The sequence below is a fragment of the Opisthocomus hoazin genome, chromosome 5 (genome assembly GCF_030867145.1).
Source record: "Opisthocomus hoazin isolate bOpiHoa1 chromosome 5, bOpiHoa1.hap1, whole genome shotgun sequence".
NCBI classification, from domain to species: domain Eukaryota; kingdom Metazoa; phylum Chordata; class Aves; order Opisthocomiformes; family Opisthocomidae; genus Opisthocomus; species Opisthocomus hoazin.
This window is the reverse complement of record NC_134418.1, coordinates 34,537,462-34,562,752: the sequence shown is the minus strand read 5'-3', so window position 1 is coordinate 34,562,752 and position 25,291 is coordinate 34,537,462. Positions and strand designations below refer to the sequence as shown.

The following is a 25,291-nucleotide window of genomic DNA, read 5'->3' as shown; positions in this document are numbered from 1 at the left end:
ACACCAAAAGCTCATTTCTTGTAACACAGATATATCTGAGAGGCTTCTAGCTTTCTTTTGACACTTTTGGATGAGCATTAGTGTAGTTAAGCTGCAGTCACCAGTTGAAGCACAAAAGCTTTTTGTATTGGAACTTCTGATTTTGGAAGCTAATATGTATATTGTTAATCAAGTTTTAAAACATTTAAACTGTTATGCCCTCTTTCACATATGTAATCTGGAAACAGGGTTTTCCTCTTTGAAGTCATTCTCTTTTGATTTAAGCTAATTAATCAGAATTTAGTTTTAGCAATGATTATTGCAAAGAATGTGCCAATTTCTTGAGGTACACCATGGCTCATCTTCTGTGAAGTGACTTAACTGTCTAACATAAAGGGCATTAGATGTTTTTCTAATTGGTTTGATCTTAATTGGGTTGACTTAATTGCAAAAATCTCTGAGGAGATGACTGTCTCTGCCTTTCATCTTCTCCCCCTGTATAAACAGGAGATTAAATGTCCCCCACTCATTTTCTGCAGAAAAACGCCCCTACACCTGCGAGGTTTGCAATAAGTCCTTCAAACGACTTGATCAAGTGACTGCACACAAAATAATACACAGTGAAGATAAACCTTATAAATGCAAGCTTTGTGGAAAGGGATTTGCCCACAGAAATGTTTACAAGAATCACAAGAAGGTAAAGCACTCTGCTGTTGTTGTTTACAGGTCTGCCAGCCTCAGATTTGCAGATTTTTTTTCTTTTAAGTGGTTCATCATTAAGCTCTGGCATGCTTATAAACATGGGATTAAAGTATTGGAGAATGTATTTTTTAGTGTTCTTTGTTTTAACCAAAATCTCAAAATACTAAATGAATTCTAGTAAAAAAAAAGTGAAATAAGCAGAAGGAAATTACAGTTGCTTGGTTAAAAACATCAAATAAATCCCCATTTTCTGTTTTGTTATTTTTTTAATATTAGATTATGAAGTTAAAAATTTAATCCAAAATGTCTTCAAATTTTTTGTATTTTAAAAAATACCGTATTTGAATAAGACTTAAGTGTATTCCTGTTGCAGTCATTGTTGGACTTAGCACCTGCTTCCCACATTAAGTCAACATTAGAAAAAAAGTTACCTGAAAAATAGGCTTATGAAGGGTTGCTCAGCTTTTGTTGATTTAAGATCAGATCTGCTTAGCCTAATTTCTATAATGCCTTTCATTATTTTAACCTGGGGTTACAATTTTAATGGAAAGGCTATATCCACGACTGAGGATTCAGAATTACAAAACTCTAAAAAAGAAAGGGGGAAAAAAACCCAACCCCTACCTGTTTGTGTCCTGTATTTGGAACCCTTTGCTTTTTTCTTTTTTTCTTTACATTTTTTAAATACTCTCTCTTTCTTCTCCCCTTTTGATGAAACTGATACACGCATACTTACCAGTCTTTTGCAGTTTGGCTCATGTTATATGCCACCAGGGAATTTGGCACAGGATCTTTGCACCATCTCTTGCACTTTGAGCCATAAATCATGTAAGAATAATAATAATGCATCTCATAAGATGAATTGGTGATGACCGTCTAAAATAGAAAGCATGCAGAAGCCTGCTGAAGAATGGGATTAGCTCCCGTATATGCTGTGGTTGCATCTTGCGTTTTAGACTTGATTAAGAAAATCGGGCAGAATCTCACAAATTGGATATATTCTAAGGAAAGTGTATAACATGCTATCTGAAAAGATACTTCTATATCTTAAATGAATAATTTTTACGTGTTTCCTTGTGTTATATTTGCAATTGATGACTGGTAGGGAGTTTGGGCTGAAAACAGAACTCAGGATTAAGTGTGAATGACTAAACATTTTGACCCAATTTTGTGTTTAAAGCAGCAGCAACACTAACATAAGCAAAGATTAGAGACTCTGCTTAATGGGAAAAATATTAAAATTTAGACAGATTTAGTGAGTACCTAATTTTGACAGAATTCCTTAGTGTGTTGGAATACTGATTTCCTGAACCTGTTTGCACACAGTATGGGCTGTAAATCAACATTGTCCTATAATGAAAGAAACTTATTCCTATGTTTACATGAAGTTTACCCAAACAGCTGTGAATTTTCACCCATCTACATTTAGGTCTCTAATTTCACTTGCTAAATGAAAGAGATGAGTGTGACAGACAGGAGACTGACATAGATGTCCTGAATTGCTTTTTTTAGACACATCTCTTGCCATTGAGTAAACAGTGTAAACAAGGGGAGGTAGATAATGGAGGGGAGTATGGATGTATATACACAAAACCAATTGTAAGGTGTAAGTCAAGGATGTGGTAGTTTGGGATGCCAAAATAATTTTAAGTGCCATGATTTTGGGAGGGTTGTAGTGCTACTAAGGGAAGAGTGCAATAGTTTTTTTTGCCTTTTCACAGAATTGTCAATGCAGTAACAGTGGAGATTTAAACCTTTATTGTGTGTCATACATTGTATGTATTCAGCTGGAGTTTTAAATATTCTTTAGGTGTGTATTCCTTTAAGACCTCCTCCTAGATTCACTTTCTTCTTGAGGAAAAAAAGTTGGCCTCTGAATAATTTCATGGTGCTTTTTTGAGTTCCAGGGTGCAGTTGCTGTGCTAGTATTGGGGAACTTAGAAAACTGCAGTAGGAATGATGGGTATAGTAGTTAAAAACACTTAAATCAACAGCATTCAACAGGAAGCAACACACTTGAGAAAACTCTGAGTTTTACAGCAGAGCTACATACTTTTTATTTATAATAAGAAACAGGATACATGTGTATTTTGCACCTTTGAATTCTTGTTTTGTGTTTTAGATGGAAACGTTGCTGTTGTTTCTGTGATTCCTTTATGGGGGTTATTTAATCTGATTTTGTGTTGGGAGTATCGGAATAAAAATGACTTCCACAACACATGCTTTTAAATGTTTTTCTGATGTGGGTGAATGTTGGGTCATTTCAAAGGTGCAGAGGGAGATGAGTTCCTCACGTTTCACAGGATTTCACTGGGAGATAGACAGTGGAGTTGCTAAGAGTATGTCTGTACTGTTCGGCAGAGCATTGTGATGTGAACCCTAACTTACCACTCGTTATGCTCTTGCAGCTGCAGATCTGGGAGGCAGGAGCTGTTAGTCTTCCTGTGGTACCTCTCTGACATGCTGCTTCTGTACAAGTACTACACTGCAATGTGTAGGTGCATGTGCAAGCTTGCTTGCGGATGTCAGCACTGAGAAGTGTTAAGTGGTGTGGAACTAGCTCAGATGTCTTTTGAAAAAGCTTAAACTATAGAAACTAAGTGGTCGGATGAAAAATACGGCTCAATTTTTCTGACAAGGGAAGAGAATAGTATCTGAAATTAAGAGGCAAATGTAGTATTGGATTATGCTATAGATTACAGTAGTCACCTTTCAACCAGGTTCGATCAGATGAAAGTGTATGTTCTGTGCCATGTAATGCAGTTCTGTGCCATGTAATGCAGATCACTTCCATGCAGGAGAAAGCAAAGTTTTTGTTCCATCTGCTTCTTTGTTGTTATGTATAGAGGATGAGTTCAAAGAATAAAAAGGGAGGATATGACAGCGAGCAGAAATAGGTCAGCAGACACAGGATTTTAAAGGGTTTATATTTAATCCAGGGTTATTTGGTTCTGGGGAGTATAATGAATTGAAACAACTGTATTCCCTCAGTTTCTCTGTTGGGAATAAATAGCCTTGGGCTGGGTTTAAGCCTCCACAAATGTTATGATAGGAAAGGCTGCCATGAAATATTGCATAAGAGTCAATCCTCAGTTGCTTTGATCGTATGGCTAGCGTCCCTTGCTTTGACTGAATGGAAGCCATCTCTGGTCTGGAACCTATTAGTAGGACAAAAAAGGACAGTATTGGAACTAATGTGCTTGTCTGGGGGGATACGTCTCCTCATTAAGATTTGCATGGCTTTTTGTAATAGATATAGCTTGTTTCTGGACCATTCACAAAAGAGGGAGATCATCTGTGTACCCTTGCATGTGGGTATGCTTATTTAGGTGCTTTTCTTCTGAGAGAAGTTAAGATGTGCAGATGAATATGTGTATTGTGATCAGAAGACTAGGAGACCTGTCAAGGAGATGCTAAGGAATTCTGTACAAATCACTGTGCTCTTCAGAACTATCACTCAAGTGGTGAGTGTTCTAAACCAGGGCATTTTTAAAATAAATAACATGAATTTTGCGCTCGTGAAAGGTGCCAGATTGACAGCCCTAGAGACTGAACCCTTCTATTTATCCACAGAACAGGTACAGCACAGACAGCAGCACTGCGAGCTTCCCCACAGTGTCTCGTCAATATGTCTCAACCCTGTTCTGGAGGAACCACCTGTTGAGGTGAGAAGGTAGTTCAGTCTCTTTATGTCCTGTCAATCCTTGGCCTGACTGCTGAGACTACCAAGCAGGGTGTCAACTAATGGAAACTGTGATGTAAACCTGTAGAAGCTGGACTGAAACATTCAGCAGATTTTGTGTAATGTGTGATATATTCCACACAGTTGATGATGCTCCAGTTGCCTTTTTGCCTTAAGTGACATAGGCTGAGTTCAAGGAATTGAATTTGAATCCAAAGCCTCTGCATACCATTGCAAGTACTCTGACATTTTGGTACTCCTGTGTATGTAAGAGGACATTTGCACTAAAATCAATCTAAGTTTGAGGCCCTCAGTCTACATCTGAATAATTATGCTGACTTCCCACAGTCTCTTGTTTACCATAGTTTAAGTGATAACTACAAATGTCGTCTGGTATTATGAGTAGCAGAAATAGCATATTGCATATTCATACAACCTAATATTTAGCCTTAGTTTGCAAAATGAACTTATGTACCTAATTTTGTGCATATTATAAAACACTTACTATCCATTCCGTTTTCCTCTTGACATTGCAGCTTCTAATGTTTAGACACTGACGCTTTAAAAACTTACTTTCTTTTGCAAAATAGTAGGAAGTAGGGTAGGTAATAAATAGTATGGATTGACTTACTATCTACAGTGAGACAGCACTTAATAACACTAGGAAACGGGGAAAACGCTCTGAAATTTACAAAAGTAGAATGAAGCTGGATGTTTCCCAAGCTCCAGAAGAGAAATCTGCTTTAGCAACTCTGCAGTTTGAGAGATTTATCCAAGCTTAGCCTTTTATTTTATTTATGGCTTTGACATCTCTCAGCTATGACAAATTTTTCTACAGCAAACTTAAATCTTGATACTGATGCTTCTGTGTTTTTTCTTTTTTTTCCCTGTTAATACAAGAACCTGAAACAAGGATTTGTAAGATTAGTCTTATGATTTGAGAAATTTTCTTTGCCAAATTTTAGACGCTATCTTGAGATAATCAGATCAATTTTACCTTCAAACTTCAAAACTGAGAAAAAGGGGTTTGTGTACATGTATTTAATTTTAAAGTATTTATTCATATTGGTACTTAAGACCAATGTTAGTATGGATGAAGCAGTGCAGCTGAGCTTGTACGTTTTCTCCCTGGTTATTCTATATTTATTTTTGTTTCTGTTTACATGCACACCCCATGTAACACTTCTGAGGACTGGGAGGGTACATTTATTTGGTAGCTGCTGTGCTGACTTTCAGAATTCTGGATAATGGCAGAATGATTGTTTTAATTCTTTATCCCCTGATGTTTCAAATTGCTGTGATATCCCTTCCTGAATCCAGTCTAGAAAATTAGCTATAATTACTGTAATGATGCCTAATTGATTTCCCTGAGCCTTTCCTCTGACATGTTGTCTTTCATCTGCAGACCCATTCTGAAGAGAGACCATTCCAGTGTGAGGAATGCAAAGCTTTGTTCCGAACCCCATTCTCTCTACAAAGACATCTGTTAATCCATAACAGTAAGTGCTAAGTCAGAAAGGAAAAAGAACTTCCTCACTTCTCACATTTGACTGGGAAAGCCAGACGTATGGCACCTTGCTCCAATATCCAACTTGCTATATTAAATTAGTATTAAGATTCAGCTCTAACCCCAGGGAGTTAGAAAATTCAGAGCCAAATTCAAACCTTGTCTTTAAATGTACTTAAATGCAAATCCAAATATGCTGTAGAAAATCTAGCAATGATTTGAGGTCTGATGACAGGAGATTTATTTCTGCATTAAGTGTGATAGTGTTACATCCATGTTAAGGAAGGAGAAATGGAAGCACAGATAACTTGGTGGCTTACTTGGCTTTTGTAGGTAATCCGGTTTAGAGCCTGAAACTGAGATTCTCTATCCTGTGCCTGCCTAGCCTAATGTTTCCTGCCTCTGGCACAGAACTAGCAGCCCAGAGAAATGCTGTGGCCATTTTCCCTCATGAGTAACTTGATCTTGGCATTCTGTACTGTTTTTTAACTGTGTGAAGATTTATTTTTGGTGGAATTTTCTCCAAAATTTAGAGCTCTAGACTACCATTCAACCTTGTGAATGTCAGCAATTTAGATTTTAGAAAATAGTCATGATCTAAAATCCTTGTAGCTTAGAGACAGTACCTTGATTTGGGGAATATTTATATTGGTATAATTAAGAAAACCACAAACCTTTTTTTTTTTTTTTTTAATCCCACATGACAGTATTTCTGTTAGATTATTAGACTGGCATATTTAGTTTGTTCTTTTATAATTATTTTTTGAAGCTTCTGCAACTTCATAAAGCAATGAATTTTTAAAATCTTTTTCCAATGTTAAAATGATGGGGGGGGGGAGAGTGAAAAACCTGCTTAGTAATGTGTATTCTAATGAACCAAGCGTTTGCAGAATATCCAAAAGCAGTAATTCACAGTACGCAGAATTGTAGGCCTTGGTAAAGGTCTCTCTCTAAAAACATATCGTTGACTTTTTTTTTTTAAGAGGATGGGAGCTCAGGAAATTTGAGATATTTGAGTTAGGGTTGTGATTTGCGGCAGGTTTAGCTGTCCATGAACCACCACTATTTAATCAAATATTAAATATATCAGACTGTGAACTGCAGCGGCACCAACATTGTGTAGTCAGTCTTCCTTGGTGCGAAAGGCAACATGTCTTGCTGAAGGACAGAGTAGGTGTTTGAAGGTGGTAGCTTCTGCCATTTTAGCTAAAACTGACTCAGAAATGAGTCAAAACCTTAAACTGATATTTGTTACTTTTATTAATCACAGGGAAGACTTAAACCTTTTTTCTTAAAAAAAAAAAAACAACCAAACAAAAACCAAACCCAAAAGCCGACCAGCTTAACAAGGAAGCCTTAATACAGCAGAATATAAGCAAAACTGTTATAGTCATAATGCATCTCTCTTGTCTGTAGAGTCCTATAAAAGAAGTGTTTACAGACCAATAGCAAAGTGAAAGTCATTACTAGGATGAACTGAAGAATAAACAGTTTTCAGTTCAAGGCTGTGATTAAAACAAGGGCTCTGCTGTTACCTGAGAAGAGCTTGTGTTCCCAGTGAAGAAATGTAGAACTCTTCCCCTCATGACCTAACTCTGAGACTGACAAGTTGTGCTGCCATGATAATGAGTTTCTCATATTTGAAATAACTCAGAATTGTAGGCATTGTCCTGCTACAACTGGATGATAGTCCCACTCATAGCACTGAAATATACCTGTTCTATAAAAGAAAGGAGGTAAACAAACCACAATCTCTAGATGTATTTAGCTGGCTCTACTGTTTTGTGCTGTAGGAAACAGAAAATTTTTTGTGAAGCTTGAAACTTCTAGGAAAAATTGAAGTTCAGCCTACATCATATATTTTTTTAAAAAATTCGTTATCCCCTTGTTTTAGAAGCAGTCACTCTGCAGAATGATGTAGAAGGACTTAAATTTTATTTTACAAACTTAATTTACTAGAAAAAATCATATTTCATAAACTTACTTTTCAGGTGTTCGTGTCTTGACATTGGAAATATATACATCATGGATATAACTTTCAAACTTCAAGATAAAATATGTCTAACAAATAATTAAAAAAATCTAAAATTTTTTCTCCAGGGTTCTAGCTGTGTAAATGTAACTTGTCTTCTGAGTGTCAGACAAGATTTTTCTTAGGCATATTGCTGATAATGCTTTTAATAACTGTTTTCATTATGTCATTGGCAATGCTGGGGCTAACCCTTCATTCTCAGTTGTAGTGTTCAGGAAGGCTGTATGATATATGGTGGGTGTATGGTAGCTCATACTTGGCTATACTAGCTCATGAGGCTGTAAGACAAGAATGAGTAAGCCAGAGCATTTTTTCTTGGATCATTGAATTGTCTAGGGTTGTAGAGACATGCATGAACAGGATTGCATTGTTTTAGAAGGACCTCATCCTTTTTGTACATTTGCTTTCTAGAGAAAAAATCTACATGCAGAATGTTTGTTAATAAAAGAAATACTAATTAGCTCCTGCTACAGGGGCCAGCAGAAGTGGGCACTGAAGATTGCTTATTTCAAGTAAAGCACAAGTAGCCCTGATTTTTGTTACCTTATTTTGTCATAAGGAGAGTACATTTCTGATGGAAAGTACTGTAGAATATATTATGTCAGTGCTCTCTTTCCATCTTTGGAGTCATTTGTGGATATTGATATCTTAGTTTCATGTCAAGTACTTTGAAAAAGTTTCCCTTCTTCAGTGGTTTCAAAAGCTGAAGTCAATGATATACTTTCTTGTTTACTTTCATTCTCTATAATGCCAAGGCTTGAAGAGAATCTATGTATATCTTTTGCTATTCAATTTATAACAAACCTCTTGATCTAGCACAGTGCAAACCTGTTGACTAAAACTACATAATGGAAGTTCTTTCTTTATTTCTTAAGCGCTAATATTAGAAATTTATCTGGTGACTTTAATGTCACTGTTATCTGTCAAAGCCAGTGGAAAGAGTTTGTTTTTTGGCAGTGATTGTACTTAAGCAACAGGCAAATTCTTACATTTACCATATGAAATCTGTGTTCTTTTATCATAACAGTGAGGTTTCATGAAATAGGTTGCATAGGTCTTGATTTTTCTTGAAGTCTTCTAGAAGAGGATTTCCAGAGCTGCTTCAAGGTGTTTTAGTGCTCATATCTTTTGCAAGGGATTTAGATTTTTGCTTTACGCTGTTGAGGAACCTTCTGAAACTCCTGCCATACTTGTGTATTATTGTTACTTTTTAATTAAGTTTTCATGTATCTTTGTCTATGGCTTAAAAGAAAAAAAAAAAAAAGACAGAAAGAGGGCTCAGTGAATCAACTATGGATGGAGACTGTCCTGATGGCTCTTCTATAATGAGATACAGGGTTTCTGCTAAAGGAGGAAGCTGAGGAGAAACACTGATTTTTTGCCTTCATCCAGGATAACGCTTGAAAAAATACCCAATTCTAGGCTTCCCATTACTTTGCATGTTGAAAAACTTTGCTAAACTAAAGCCAGGACTTGACTAAATACATACTGGTATTGCAGCTCTGCATAATTGAAGAGTATTATAATGTGTACACACAGAGGAGATATGATTGAACAGTATGTTGGTTCTGAAATTCCCTGACTTTGGAGGTTTTCTATTTGAAAACTGGTTGATCTTTTACTACCTTATTTTCTGTTGTTTTCTGAAAGCCATTTATCTTCTCAAATCATGATACAAGAGCAGTACTGAAAATGATAGGAATGATTACAAACAGAACTTTAGGATAAAAAGGACAAATCCTCCTGAAACTCAACAAATGTCAAATTGTGTCTTAAGCCATAATGATATCATGTAAATTTATGGAAACCATACGAATTATTTCTTACTTCAGAAGACATGGTAATTGGTTTGAATTGTCTAGTATTGCTTCATTTTTTTTAATTTATTTTCAGCCTTGGAGCTAAGTTATTTAGAGATGGAAAGAAACAAATGACTGACTGAAAAAAAAATCCGTGAAGCCTAGAAGTTCGTATGGGAAGTGACTTTCAAAAAAAATTACTTCAATATTTTTGCTTTGAAGCAGTAAGAAATTGCGTGTTACTTCAGTAAAAATAGCAATGACCACTTTGTTAGCAGGGTAGTCTCGTGTTCCCAAGATGAGGACTAAAGTGATTCACTGAACAGTTAGGTGCACTGTCAGTGTTAAACATCTACAAAACAGCATATTAAGTTGCATCCCAGTTGACCTTGAAAATTTTTCTGAATAGCTACACTGAAAATATTTCATGATAAGACAGCTTATACTCTAATACCTTTTAGCATATTCTTCTTGTGTCATCCAAGACAAAACCATTTTTATTTCCAAATAAACAGAGAATGAGAGGTTTGGGGTGGTGGGCAATTATGGTTAATTTATGGGGGAGAGAAACAGGTTATCTAGGCTTTGGAATGTGTGTGAGTACTTGAGGCACCACTGTACTGGTAAGCGTCATTTATATGTATTAAAGTGTAATGTATAACAAAGAAAAAAGATTTTTGGTGCTTTAACATGTAGCATCAAATGGGCTTTTAATATGTAGTGTGCTGAAGTCAATTTCCATTCATATTGGCCTATGCACTGGGACCGAAGCTGGCATGATTTTATCCTTTAATGAGCTGTACCAGGGACATAAGTGTACCTCTACATGTGCATTATTGCTACTGGAAAAGTAGCTTGTGCTTATACAAGTCCATATTTTATTCATAGGGATCTGGAGGCTGCAGATCAGACCTCTGCCCTGAAAAAAATGAAGTGGAGGATAGTCCTTAGATTATGGTGATCTTTCTTTGTGATGTCACTGCTTGGACAGTTTTTCTGGGATATGGGCAGCTGATTTCCAGTTTAGACTGTGGATTTCTGAATGAATGCCACGTTACAGGTGTTTAACTTGCAATTTTAATCAAGCAGTTAACAAGTAGAAGAGAATATTCTCTTCTGCATTCACAGTAGTGATAAGGAGAAGGTTCATTGTAATGATTTTGCTGAATAATCACGTCTTTTTTTTCTCTCAAAAGATGTGTGCAGATTTTCCGAATATAATGTCTCTTCCCCTCTCTTAGGTAATTCATTGAATTTTAAAACTATTAGCAATAGTAACCTGGCCTCTGCCATAACCTTCAACAACCTCACCACAGTTTGGATAGTAATAGTGCTATAACACTTAAAAGTTATTTCATCTTTGTCATATGGATTTGCCTCTATTGATGTGAATGTGATGGGTTACTCAAAGCAAATATTTCTTATTTTGAGAGTTCTTTTAAATTCAGGAAGATGTCTCTTACCATTTAAGTTTCAAAAAATGAAGCCTATTTCATATTTTTCCTTGTTACCATAAAGAGAGTCTGTTACTGGAGGTGCTGACAAAACCTGTGCTCTGTTTCACTGGAAGCCATTTCCACTGGCTGCTGTTTCACTTTTGACTATAGATTTTAATCTCGCATTTCTGGCTACATTTTTGTCATGACTATTTTATTAATTTTTCAGTGACAGTTTTACCTGATGTGATGTTCCTTTTCTTGTTCTTAGGACCCAGATTTTCATTTGTCTTTGCTGCTTTTATTCATTTTTCTGAAAGAAGAAACATTAGTGTATTTCCACAAAAATCTTTAAATCTTGTTTTTCTCTTTATAAGGTGAGAGGACCTTCAAGTGCGATCACTGTGATGCTACTTTCAAAAGAAAGGACACGTTAAATGTTCATATTCAAGTTGTACACGATGGACATAAGAAATACAAGTGTGATCTCTGTGACAAAGCTTTTGTGACACCCTCAGTCCTGAAGAGTCATAAAAAAGTGAGTAGAGACAGTTCTATCATATGAATTCTTTCTGTGTCCATGAGGTTATCACTAAACACAAGTTTCCCAGATGCTTTTGCATTTCTGGCTTTTCAGTAGAAAGCTGTGATCGTTCTTCACATCCTAAAATGCTTCTTGCAGTAGTGGGATTATTGGTGGCGTACAGAATCTGCAGCGGATTCATATATGTAAATCCAGAGTAGGTACTCCAGCGTCAGGTGTGTGGCAGAATAGGACTTGCTACACTGCTCTTACCATACTCCTTTCCACCAATCTCTGCAATTGAATTGGGGTAAACTGTAGAAAAAAGCTTGCTTGCTGGTTTGGTCTGAGGTAAGATTTATGTTACAGGGAAGAAATACGAAGAAAATAATTGAATCAAGAACGAATCAGCTGAGGAAAATCAGCTTTGGTGTAGCCACAAAATGCAGCTTGTGAGTTTGTTGAAAAACATTGTGCATATATTATTTGCCATATAGTATGCACTTCATATACACATGTAAAATTCTAGTAACAAAACAGAGTGTGATTGAGTTACTTGGTACAATATTTTCAGCACATGATTATGGCGAGTACTCTTCATTACAACACAAATCTATATTTAAAATTGAGGAAAAGATGTAGGGAGTCTTTCAAGGTCTTGCCAACCCTACTGTGTGTTAGAAGTGTGGGAACTAGTAAGTGTCTTTGGAGCCTAAACCAAGTTATCGGCAGACAACAGGCTATTGAATTCTCTAGTGTAATGGACAGCGCTGTCTCATTAATGCGTGTTTGATTCTTGACGTGTTTACAGATTACAAAAAGTAATGGAACCAACCAGGAACCAAAGTCCCTTTGGTTTCTTTCCTGGTCTTTTAAAGGTCTTGATCTTCCATTAAATGTATGTTAATGTATTTGCTGTCTGTCTGCCTTCAGTCAGTTTTAAATACTGCTTGTCTCATATTTAATGTGCATTGAGTTATGTAATGATTACAGTTGCCAGAAAATAGTTTCCTGGTTTTTTTTGTGATTGGAATGGGGTTTTTTTTGTGATTGAAAGGAATTAATAGCTCTATCTGGTATCCCCCCCCCACTGTTGCTGTTTAGAGGTATAAGTGATTTCTAAAGAATTCTATCCTAATCAAAAGGGATTTAACATTCATATCCCTAATGTCACAGAATGAAAACTGTGCAAGTCCATCCAGTATTGAAATGATCTCATTTACTCTTCCGTCAGCTGCAGCATATGTACTATGTGACATAAGTTTTTTATGATGTAATGAAGAATTTTATGTCACTTCAATGTCTTTTATAAAAATAAGAATTAATTTCCCAATCTGAAAAGTCATGCGCAAAAGCTTGAAACCCAGTCAGCTGTATACAATTTAATGTTATTGTTCCTATCCCATTTAAAATAACACTTATAAATGAAGTAATCCAAAATTCTCCACTAAAAGCAGTCAGTTACAAGGACAGAATATTCAATAGACTGATAAATCTTCGGTTCAGAATTGGGTATTGAAAGTACAGTGTGAAAAATTACAAGAACTCATGTATGTAACTTGCTTCAAGGTCGTTTTCCTGCTGACCACACAGGTTGGATGGGAGAGATTGATTTTTTTGTTTTGTTTTGTTTTTCCATTTTGAAATAATCCACATATCAGCAAAGTGCCTTAAAAACTTGATTTCAAGAGCCAAGCTCAGTGTATGGTTTAGTGTTAGTGACAGTTACAATGTATTTCTCATGATCAATTCTCTAAATGCAATCTGATTCTAGCATTTGTTACAAACTGGGTAGGATCCAGTATGCAATTTGTGTTGACTGAAACCACTGAGAACTTGCACTGTGAAGGATTGTTGTCTGCCATACTTAAGCTGAACTGATGGCCATGTTTCGTTCATATGAGACAGTCAGAAATGATGTTCACAAATCCCCACAGAGACCTTTTAAAGTTCCGATTCAAGTCTGCAACAGGATAAGTTATACTAGGTTATAACGGTAAACTGTTTTCACTACAGATCCATTTATGAAGATTAATTTTATTAGGTAACCAAATTACTCTTTCCTGATTTAGAAACCACTATCACAGTTATCAAACTGAAAAATATGTGTCTTGCAATCATGAAAATACACAAAAGTGAATTGGACATTTTTAAGAGTAACTGTTTAGGAAACAGTAAACTTAGGAACTGAAAAGCCAGTTTATTTTGCCATTAATAATGAGATTTGTTTAGAAATTTTGGAAGAAAATGGAAAGGACACCTATAGCTAATTCCTAAGAATCTCTGCCTGATGTGCTAGTATAAAATATGTAACAGAGATAAAAGTGATCAATGTGAATACAGTTAAAATAGTCCATATTTCACTTCTTTCACAGCTATGCTGAAGCTTTCATTCTTGTCTGTCCCCACCCCATGTAGACTCACACAGGAGAAAAAGAGAAGATTTGCCCATACTGTGGACAGAAGTTTGCAAGCAATGGAACACTGAGAGTTCATATTCGAAGCCATACAGGTACAGTGTCGTTTGTTGTAATGAACAGAGAAGACTTTCTAAATATATAACAAGGTATCTGTAAGTATGCCCACAATTTGTCTGTCTACAAACACAAATGTGAATGTACAGGTATATGTATATACAATATACAGCCATCTCTGTGGCTACTAAGGTGTTTTGAAACTGATTTCCTATTAATGTAACTTCGGATGTTATCACAACCTGCATGTTACCCAAATTAGAATGTTCTAACTTGAGTATGCTTTAACTCAAAACTTATTTTCTGTTGCAACTTCTGATTCATTCTGTTGGTCTCCTAATATTCCTGGGTCTGAGTTATGCAACAGCTTTTATATTGCCACCCAGATTGTGTTACTATTTCCTTATCACATTATATCTGTGCTTCTGTAAACAAACTGAAAATAAATTAATCATGTTGTCATGTTGACAGATTTCATTCTGTGAGCTTACACTTTCAGTCAATTAAGTGGCAGGCAACTGAAGGGGATTTCTTTGTGATAATTTGTTTCCAACATGAAATGGTATCACAGAATCACAGAATGTTCGGGGTTGGAAGGGACCTCTGTGGGTCATCTATTCCAACCCCCCTGCCGAAGCAGGGTCACCTACAACTGGCTGCACAGGACCGCGTCCAGGCGGGTCCAGAGCAGGAGACTCCACAACCTCCCTGGGCAGCCTGTTCCAGTGCTCCGTCATCCTCAGAGGGAAGAAGTTCTTCCTCATGTTCAGACAGAACTTCCTGTGCCTCAGTTTGTGCCCATTGCCCCTTGTCCTGTCACTGGGCACCACTGAAAAGAGTTTGGCCCCATCCTCCTGACACGCACCTTGAGATATTTATAAGCATTTATTAGGCCCCCTCTCAGCCTTCTCTTCTTCAGGCTGAACAAGCCCAGCTCCCTCAGCCTCTCCTCGTAGGAGAGATGCTCCAGTCCCCTCACCATCCTCGTAGCCCTCCGCTGGACTCTCTCCAGTAGCTCTTCATCTTTCTTGAACTGGGGAGCCCAGAACTGGACAGAGTACTCCAGATGGGGCCTCACTAGGGCAGTGTAGAGGGGAAGGAGAACCTCCCTCGAGCTACTGAACACACTTCTCCTAATGCACCCCAGGATCCCACTGGCCTTCTTGGCAGCCAGAGCACACTGCTGGCTCATGGTCAACTTGTCATCCACCCGCACTCCCAGGTCCCTCTCCACAGAGCTGCTCTCCAGCAGGTCCGCCCCAAGCCTGTGCTGGTCCATGGGGTTGTTCCTCCCCCGGTGCAGGACCCTGCATTTGCCCTTGTTGAACCTCATCAGGTTCCTCTCTGCCCAACGCTCCAGCCTGTCCAGGTCTCACTGAATGGCAGCACAGCCTGCTGGTGTATCTACCACACCTCCCAGTTTGGTGTCATCAGCAAACTTGCTGAGGGTACACTCTAACTCTTCATCCAGGTCATTGATGAGTAAGTTGAACAAGTCTGGGCCTAGTACCGACCCCTGGGGACACCACTAGTTACAGGCCTCCAACTAGACTCAGCGCCGCTGATGACAACCCTCTGAGTTCTCCCATTCAGCCAGTTCTTAATACATCTCACTGTCCACTCATCCAGCCCACGCTTCCTGAGCTTCCCTAGGAGGATGTTGTGGGAGACTGTGTCGAAAGCCTTGCTGAAGTCTAGGTAGGCAACATCCATGGCTCTCCCCTTGCATTTGGCAGTCAAAGCATCAGTTAACAAATAGCCTTCCTGTGATATTCCATTTGCCTATGATATTCCATTTGCTTCGCAGAGAGATGACAGAATAGGTGTTTTTGATGATTTGGCTTTCTACTGTGTTTGGAAAAATCTTAATCACTTCAGTCTATCAAGACCACCACTTAAGATTACAGGTTTTACTAGTTCTTGATATATTGTTATTTTGGATTTGATTGATGTAGACATTACCAAATTTTTATCCTGGTCTTGCAGTCAGGTTAAAAGGCTAAAACTGACTTTTAGCGCTTATTTACTGAATTTCATGTTTGGACCACTTATCCCTCATGGCAGCTGTGTAAAAAACATATACATGTAAGCCTTCTCATATATGCATTGTGCTCAGTTGGCTTGTGTATATTGTATAATCATAGACACAAGAGACACTAAAGGTCAAAGCTGGCAAGACCCAGAATCGCAATGTAGCAGTTCTGTCCATTCCTCCTCTTTATTCTTGTTCTTTCTTCTACAACTGCACCTTATCAATTCCTTTCAAAGTGCTTCCTGCACAGTCTCACCTGTTCTGACAACTTCTTCAGTCTTCTGTCCCATAAGCTGTGGGTTTCTTTTCTTTTTTTGACTTTCTGAAGATGCAGAGAAGAGGAAATAAAAAAAACCCCAACACTCATGGAGCATGTGGTATGAGGATTCAGAGAACCCTTGAGGACTCTGCCTTTTGGAAGGGCCAATGACTTACCCATCTGGGCTGTACTTTAATGAATCGGGTAGACAGGAGTAAGAGGAAGCGATTCAATAGTGTTGTTAGTCACTCAGCACATCAGTCCAAGCTTCTAGGAACAGGACTGCCTCGATTTCTAATCTGTGTTAGGTTTTTTCATGAAGTTATTTTGCTGTTTTAATTATGGACATTTCTTCACCTTGCTATCCAATAAGGAACTACATTACCCTTTGATTTTCTGATATTTTGGCATACTACACTTTCATGAAAATTAGGACTTTTACAGTTTGGTTTTTTTTTTCCCCAATGCTTAAATGAATATCAGAATGTTACTGTAATTCTTCATTAAAATCTCTGGATTCACATTCCAGTATTTTTTGCAGGCAGGTCTGCTTTATTGCCTTTACTAATGTGGTGCTTTTGTTTTTTCTTATTTCACAAGCCCTATCCTTGAACTTTAGGTGTGTTTTCTGTGTACTATTGATGTTATACATCAGTTTGCACAAAGACCCTAGTTTTTCAAGTTGATAGTGCAGATGGCTCTTGGGAAAAAGCTTTATAGCTGTCTGAGTGAAAATGCTTTTCGTGTGTTCTCCTACCAGTTACATTTAATGTTTCAGCTCTCTCAAGCAGGCTTTCCTAAATTTAGGAGTTACGCTAAGGTGAGTTTTGTGAAACCACATACCAAAGACCTCTAACCTTTACTATAGAGCCTTGCAAAATTTGTAGCCAATATTATGTGAGAAACAGTAAACGATGACATTTTGAACTTACTTGAAGTAGAAAGACACTGAAGTTTTCTAGTACATTTGTAAATTAAGTACGGTGTGAGAAACTACCTTGCCAGGAGATGATACAGGTTGGATTTACAGGAATATGCAGTTTGAAAACAACTTATGAAAGAATAACACTACAGAAGGAGGGAAACTTGCAAGGCCTCTTTTTTTTACCTAAAAAGCGAGACGGACTCATTTTAAAGAGAGTTAGTAATTCAGAAAAAATGCCTTGCTAAATTCATTTATAATGTCCTGTAATAAACTCTGATCCTTTCCTCTTCTAGTGTAGCTGCTATTGTGATGTCAGTCACAGTTTTGGTGGAGAACTTTGTGATTGATACCCTTCACTGTGAGAATCAACTGAAATAAATTTTCATGGTTGTTTTTGATGCCATTCTGTTACAATTTGTGATCATTTCTTGATTATACTGATGAAAACGAGGTTGGGGGGCAAGGAGGGGGGGGAAGGGAGAGTTGCCACTAAGTTGTGACTTGTGATTTGAAAAAAAAAAAAATCTGTAAGTGGTATGGCAAAATGCCTTATGTGACGTTTTGTAAGAAAATACTATATTTAGATTCATGTTGTACTTCTGGAGAAGTGGTTTTGACTTGTGCTATAACTGAAGACTTCAGCCAATAATACACGCAGACTAATCACCAGAGGCAATTGTTGTCCAAAGTTCAGTGGGCCTGAGGAAGCATAGCTTTCTGAGGAATAGCTTGCATTGCTTCCAAGTAAAGTGAGGGTAGTTGGTGAAGGGAATCAGTGTCATCTGCAAACAGTGCAAAAATAGTTGAGTACTCATTTAATGGCTTTTAGTAATAAAGTTCACTGCATCGTGAAAATTCTTGACAGCTTCTCAGGGGTTTTCTGAGCAATAAGATATTTTCAGTTCATCAAACAGTGGAGCCATAAACTTATTTTATTCAGTGGTGAATGTCTGGTTTCTAAAAGTTGCAGTGTTGAATACTTCATGCTCTCGGTATCTGTTAAGTTCTGTGGTTTTGAATTAATTAAAAACTGTACCCTCTTTTTTTTTTTTTTTTGGTCAGACTTCAAAGTATCACTTTTCATTCTGAGCTAGAGGTAAAACAACCAGCCACTGTCCATTTTAAAGAGGTGATTCATCTTTGTGAATAAGTCTTCAGCTGGGCTAAGCTTTCGGTACAACTAAGCAGTACAGCAGAAGTGTAAATATTGCGAAGACCTTCATCTCTTAGTTAATGCAGCTGATTAGGTTTGAGGTCCTGGTATAGATGTTTGTGTTATCCCATTTTCTGTGCACGTGGTCAGCTAGACTTTGTTTTATTAGCTACTTTGTATAAAAGGCTTTGTTCTGTATTTACAAGATAAAGCCAGGCAGAGTTCTTTTAGAGTTGTGTATCAATTTTTATCCTTTTTTTTAATTTAGAAAGCTGTTCTTTATAAAAGCCGAGGTTCTTGGTTACCTTCCTAGTTCTGCTTTGGAATTCTATTTTTGATATGCTTGATAATCTATATACAAAAAGAGAAGCTCAATGGGTTTTTGGCTTTTATTTAACATACAGCATGTGTTCTTGAATATTGTTATTCACAGATGTATGCATGCTTCCTTGATAAGCAGTTTTCTTCCCTGTTTTATCTTAGCATAAGACTCTGTAAATGAGCACTAACAGTACTTGGCCTTTTGCAGAAGCTGAGCTGGTTTGGGGTGAGTGAACCTGTCTGCATATGCATATATAGAGTGAAGGGGTTGATGCTTGCATTTGAACCTAGCATATTGCTCTGTAATTCATCATCTGGGTTTCCAGCCTTGGCATGACAGAGACAGCACTCTGTAGGTCAGCTGAAACACTATAGCACATTCTCCCTTTGCTGTATCCTGTTGGTTTATGACTTCTTAGGGTCAGAGGGAGCTGGGGTTAATTCAGCAAAAGAATCCTCTGACTGTGATATAAATTCCTTGGCTTATTCATAAACTGTAAAAGAAATTCTATGATCTACTCCCTGAGCTTGAAAACTGGGGGACAGGAGGTTAATTACTTCCCTAAAGTTTCAAGCAATGTTCAGTGTTAACAGTTACTGGCTGCGGTTTGTGCAGCTTCGCAGTTGCCTTATACATAGCTGTTTAAATCTGTTAATTCCTGTCTCGTGTCTGTGTCTGTGTGTGTAGGTATTTGTGTGTACCTATGTAATATATACACATGCATTTTTTCTGTCTGATATTTATACTGTTGCTTTCCTGACTACTTGTATCCTAATCCCTTCCATCTTAGGGATATAGCACATCAAGTTATGCAAAAACGAAAGTAGTTGTGAGGTACTTCGTATTTACAGGTAAATTTATTTTTTATTTAAGATAATTAAGTATTTTAACTGTAATTCTGTCCTTTCTATACTGTCTCTTACCCACTCTGTTACATACGGACTGGTGAGGGACAACTAGTGACCATACATGTCTCCAAGAAAATGCTTATACGTATAAACATAAATTAAAACATAACCTTATTTTACTGTTTTCATCACAGTTAGTCAAAGACCTGATAAAAAGCCAGTAAGGTAATGATGACTTTACATCTGTCCTAAATGTTTTCTGAAAGAATTAGTGTTTCTGTTCTATGCCATTTAAAAGCTGTGACTTAATGTGGCATTCTTACATGTTATATTCTCCGGTACGTGGAAAAAGCTGCTTTATTTTGTAAGCAGGAGTTGAGTAGGTTATTTGTAAATTTGCTTCCTTATATACGTGAGTAAAAGATAATACCGAGAGATTACAGTAAAACAGTAAAAAGCATTCAGACTGTGGACTTCCATATCCTTTGTGTCAATGCAGTTAAGCTTACCTTTTCAATTTCCATAATTGAAATCTGTTTTGTAAGCTCGTGAAAACATTTCATCATGCTTGTGCCCTATAACTTTAGGTGCTGATTGCCTTCTTGAGATGTCTCTGCGTTTACAGCCTGATGTTATGGTCCTAACTTTGCCATTGTAGTCACATTTCTACAATTTGATTAACTAGGCATTTGAGCATGTTTAAAATCATGTTTAAAATCATATTTAAGGTCCAACTGTATAAAAATCTAGGTCCAAGTTTTGCACTTTGTGTAAAAAATTCCTGAGTAACCAAAGAAAATACTTGTTGTGGATTTATAGTAAATAATCTTTGGTTATTAACAGTAGTTCAGTCATCTACGAACATGAAAGACTTCAGAGTAGTTGAAAGAAGTAATGTGTTGAAGTACAGCATAGCTCTTATTTATTACTGTGTAAAATATCTCTCAAGTTTTAATAGCTAAACAGGCAACTGTTTGTTCATGTACATTAGAAATAATGTACAGCCAGGATGATCATTCTATCAAATCTTCTGGCAAATTACCTTATAAGTAACTTATATTTTATTACAATAAAAAAAGATAAAAGGGAAGCTTGAAAGAACTACTACTTTTATCACAAAGAAATATGTGGAAAAAGAAGTATCTGTATCTAGTCAGTGAACAGCTTGCAGATGTCTACAGATAGGTTGTTTCTATTCAGTAACTTATAAGTGATCTCTCTTTTATCTACTGAATTTAAAAAGGACCTTGCACAAGGCCTCAAAGGTAAGGATTCTGCATTTCTAAACCTTTCAGTTTATACATCATTGTCCTATTTATCTCCAGACAACAGTTAAATCTTCAAAAGTACCTGTAAAGTTTCATGCAGCTGTCAGCTTCTTGTCTGCTTCAATGAATGAAGAAATGTTCTTATAAGGGATAGATTATTTGAATGTTAGTGACATCTTTAGAGCAGATGAATTACTGATTGATTAATGCATATACTTTAAAAGATCTGGTTGACCATTGGGTTCACTGAAGTCAAAGAAGTTAACACTCGCATTTATAGGGAAACTAAATTGCTTAATTCCACTGATAGATGCAAAGAATGAAGCTGTTTTATTCTTTAAAGTAAGTGTGTCGGGTTTTTATTTGTGGCTAAAATCTTAATACCACTGTAGAACTGGTGAGAGTCTGTAAGTAAAAATGGTAGTTCATGCTTTAAGGTACAGTTTCAGATAGCCTTCTTATTTTGTAGGGTCTTTTGGTAGTCTTTGTTTCATTTAGTTACAAATAGCTAAAACCTCAATTATATGATGATTATTTTGATGGACAAGATAGGACTAACATTTTGACTATTGATCTTAAATACAGGTAATCTGAATTCTCTCAATAAACCCAACACTTTGCAGAAAGCAACCCTTCTCAACTGTGAAAATACCACTTCTGTGCCTCAAAGACTAAAGTATGGCTAAGTAGTTACAAGAAAGAGTATTAATAGAAAGAAAAATACTTAAAGCAGTCTGGTTTCCCCTTATTTTGATAAGAATAGTATTCAAGGTTTTTTTCTTCTTAAAAATGTAACCATTTTTAGTGAATGGTAAATGCATTTTGTTGACTCACATAAAAGCAATTCTAGTTCTTTCTTGTGCCTGGAAAATACGCAAGTATTTGAGCTTGGCTAGAAAGCATTCACAGACAGACAGGCTTAGTATTATTAATCATTGGTGGAAAAAAAGCAGAAATATTTAATCTTTTGTCTTCAGAGTCTGCCAAGTTTGAATGTTGGTTAAAATTAAGAATGTGTAAGAAATATCTCTAATTGACCCACACCTGAGTACTGTTTTTCCATTTCTCTCAGGCAACAGGACTGTTCTCAGAGCAGTCAAAGAGCTATCCCTTTCTTTATCTGGCTGACTATGAGTATAGAATTACACATGTATTTGGTGTTTCTGGGTCTTGTCTCGGCTGACATCCAGAAGTATTTTATCTTTCAAATCACAGAAGCTGTTTGTTTCTTGGCATGAGAAAGCTAGTCCTGTGTGGGTACTTCTGTACCTTCTAAACTGCTACATTTTGAGTGTTTAACAGTTGAAAATCAGGCAGGCTGTAATTTTGTATAGGCCAGATCGCTGTTTTTATTGTCTAGTCCAGATTAAGACTAGTCCAGGTGTCATAAAGTAAGCAGTTAACTGCTGTAGTTGGCCCAGCTTCTTGATTAATCTCCTGTTTTCCCTTCCTGGAATCCCTGGTGAAAATTATGAAAATGATTAGGAGACCTAGCGTATTAAATGCTTTTGAAAATGCTACTTGGTATCTCAAAACCACCACCTCTACACAAGAGAAAATTTATTATTTTGAAGTGTTTGTCTTAAGGACCATCTGACATGCTATACAACACCAAGGTGGTAAAATTTACTGTATATTTTCTCAAAGTGTGAATTTTTAATCTTCATTAAATAATTGGTTTTCTGGTGTTTTCTGATTTAAGTTCTGTTGAAATCACTTGGTTCCTTGAGTTGCTATTTAACTTAATTTGAATTCCTAATGAAGTTCTTTTCATGTGGGAGAAATTCAGTTCTGTGTATCTTAGGTTTTTCTGTGTGTATGTACATACTTGCGTAGTGCATTAACTGAATTCTATACAGTTAAGGACACAAACTTCCTTTTAATTTGATGGGAACACCATATACAGAGCAACAGCAGCTGAGAATAAACGTGTAAAGCTGTCAAGTGCTCCATATGAACAGATAATGTTCTAAAGCATATGTCACAGATTATAATTTTGTTATATCCGTTAACCTTTTGCCCATCCTTACTTGCTGTTGAATGCTGTCATCACACCAGATTATCTCTGACTAAAAAAGCCTTCTTGCAATTCCCACTCTGGGCTGCCCTGTTGATCACCTGGTATGGAGTGTTGCATGTGTGATCCAGATGGCCCGCTTGCCTCCAAATTCCTCCCCAAGTGAACTGCCTTCTTTCTACCACAGTTGAGTGATGATGGATTCTTCCCCTGTCCTCTACCCTAGTCTTGAGTTAGGCCTTTAGAAAGGATTACACTTTACCATAACTGTTCTGAAAATTGACATTTTGAAATCATACACTCCTATATATATATTTATTTTTTAAAGAAATAATCTAATCCTTACAATAAGTAGTTCAACATCTGAAAAGGAGCTATATTTAGGAGATGAGGAATGGTCTGTGGAAGATTCTGAGAGACCACATTGCCATAATTATTTTTTAATTTTTTTAAAGAAAACCAAAGAAAACAGTTCCTTTTAAGTTACATACACTGCACATGATCTAATGTTCAGTCCAGTCTATCAGAAGTCTTTTTCTGATGTTCGTGAGTGACCTAGACTGGTGATGCTGAATATCCCAACTGACCAAGCATAGATGTATTAAAAAGCATAAAAAAACCCCCTTGATAATGTCACTGCATAATTCAAATGCTTCATTCCTTATTACAGCAGTTCCAATAAAGATGGTAAGCCAGGGAATTTATACACGAAGACTAACATACATGCTCGAGAACTGTATACAAGTGACCAAGCAAGCTGCATGGGGATGGGGATGCTAAATATGGCTCCAAATTTAACAGAATGAAATAGAAGTAGTGCCCGTATACGGTTTGAAAGAACTCTGTGAGAATGCTTCCAAAACTTGAATGTAGTAGTTCATCAAACGCATACTTTAGCATGTAGCTGACCATCTTCTCTGTGCCTCTGTTTTGGGGTTTTTTTTTGCTTGCTGGTCTCTTCAGACACTTCTATTACAGTCTCTTCAGATTAGGACTGTTTCTCCGTTGCATGTTTCACTTGTCTCATATGATGAGAATGTCACCTGTAAAATACATATTTGGTTGATCTTACTTGAGGTCAATGTTTCAAAGCAATCACTAACATTGATGTTTATATCAGGTTTCTGCCTGATTTTGTAATTAGCTTTGACTACAGGAAATGTAAAATACAGTGTGAAAATAGCAACACGTGACTAATTTGAATTATTGTGTCTCAAAGTCTTTATTAAATGTCTAGCTGTAGCCACTGAAATCCTGGAGAACTAGTGTGTATTTGGTTTTGTTTCTTAATTGTTTTTTCCCCAGTTTGGGAAATCTGGCTGCTAAAACTCGCTGTAAGTACTGCAGTACAGCACCTTTAATAGCAAATGTCTTATCGGAAACTGTCTGTCCTGAGTTGAACAGGAATGGAATAATTGGGTGTTTAACTTTTTATGCTGCATTAAGGTCACTAGGTATTGTGATCTCAAGCTAGAGATGTACACACTTGAGGTAAAAAAAGGTATCAGTTCTACGATGATATGTTTTCAGATCAAAATCCCATATGGTTTTTAATCATGGAATTGTTTTTCATAATCCTTGTATTAGGGTTAAATTTTTTTTTTATTATATTAAAAGCTTTGGTTTTGTTCATACAAAATCTGGAAGTAGAATGTCTAGACTTTGAATTATATTAAATCCACTGTGGTTTATCCATGGATTATTTATTTGGGGTTATTTCTACAGAAGTGCCATTAATGTGTTGAGCAGTTGGTTCTTGGACAGCAGGGACATGACAGTCAGCCATAACTTGAGGGTAAATGTAGCATTTATTACATCTGTCTTGAATGTTTTACTATTTTAATGATAGCAGTTGTTCTTGGTTATTGTTGCATCCACAACATTACTACTGGACAAGCTGCCAAATTAAGATGTATTTGATATGCCTACTGGATTTTGATACTGTACTAAAGTAGAAAGCCTAGTGAAAAGTGCAGGTAATAGTCTCAGTTGTGGTTTAGTGGCAGAGTTGCTAACAATAACAGAAGGTCAGGCATTTTTTCAGCTATTTTCTGAAGAAGAAGTATTAGGATTAAGGCTTGGTAGTGTATTTGGAAGCTAAAAGGTTTTTTTCCATGCCCATTATTTTTTATATAAATCAGGTTAAAAAAAAACCAAACAACCACCCTGACTTTGTGCAATAACACCTTTGAAAATTCACTCTACTGACTGCAATGAAAAAGCATTGTAGTAAAAAAAAGTGCACTGATTAACTTCAGTATGATTTATCATTGCCTCCAAACATAAAGATATTTCTGTATTTTATAAATATATTTTTGTATAAAATATATTTA

The 25,291-nt window shown here is 36.7% G+C and overlaps 1 protein-coding gene across 2 annotated transcripts in view; it reads left to right on the top strand.

Moving 5' to 3' along the window:
• The window catches only part of PRDM5 (PR/SET domain 5), a 90,883-nt gene that overhangs the window by 40,602 nt on the left and 24,990 nt on the right, over window positions 1–25,291 (top strand). Inside the window, exons 10-14 of one of the 2 annotated variants that reach the window (XM_075422189.1) lie at window positions 519–676; window positions 4,260–4,346; window positions 5,769–5,862; window positions 11,515–11,675; window positions 14,079–14,172. In XM_075422189.1, coding sequence (XP_075278304.1) covers window positions 519–676; window positions 4,260–4,346; window positions 5,769–5,862; window positions 11,515–11,675; window positions 14,079–14,172 — 594 coding nt within the window. Of the gene's footprint in view, window positions 1–518; window positions 677–4,254; window positions 4,347–5,768; window positions 5,863–11,514; window positions 11,676–14,078; window positions 14,173–25,291 lie in introns of both variants that reach the window. The other variant, XM_075422188.1, reaches the window with a different exon arrangement.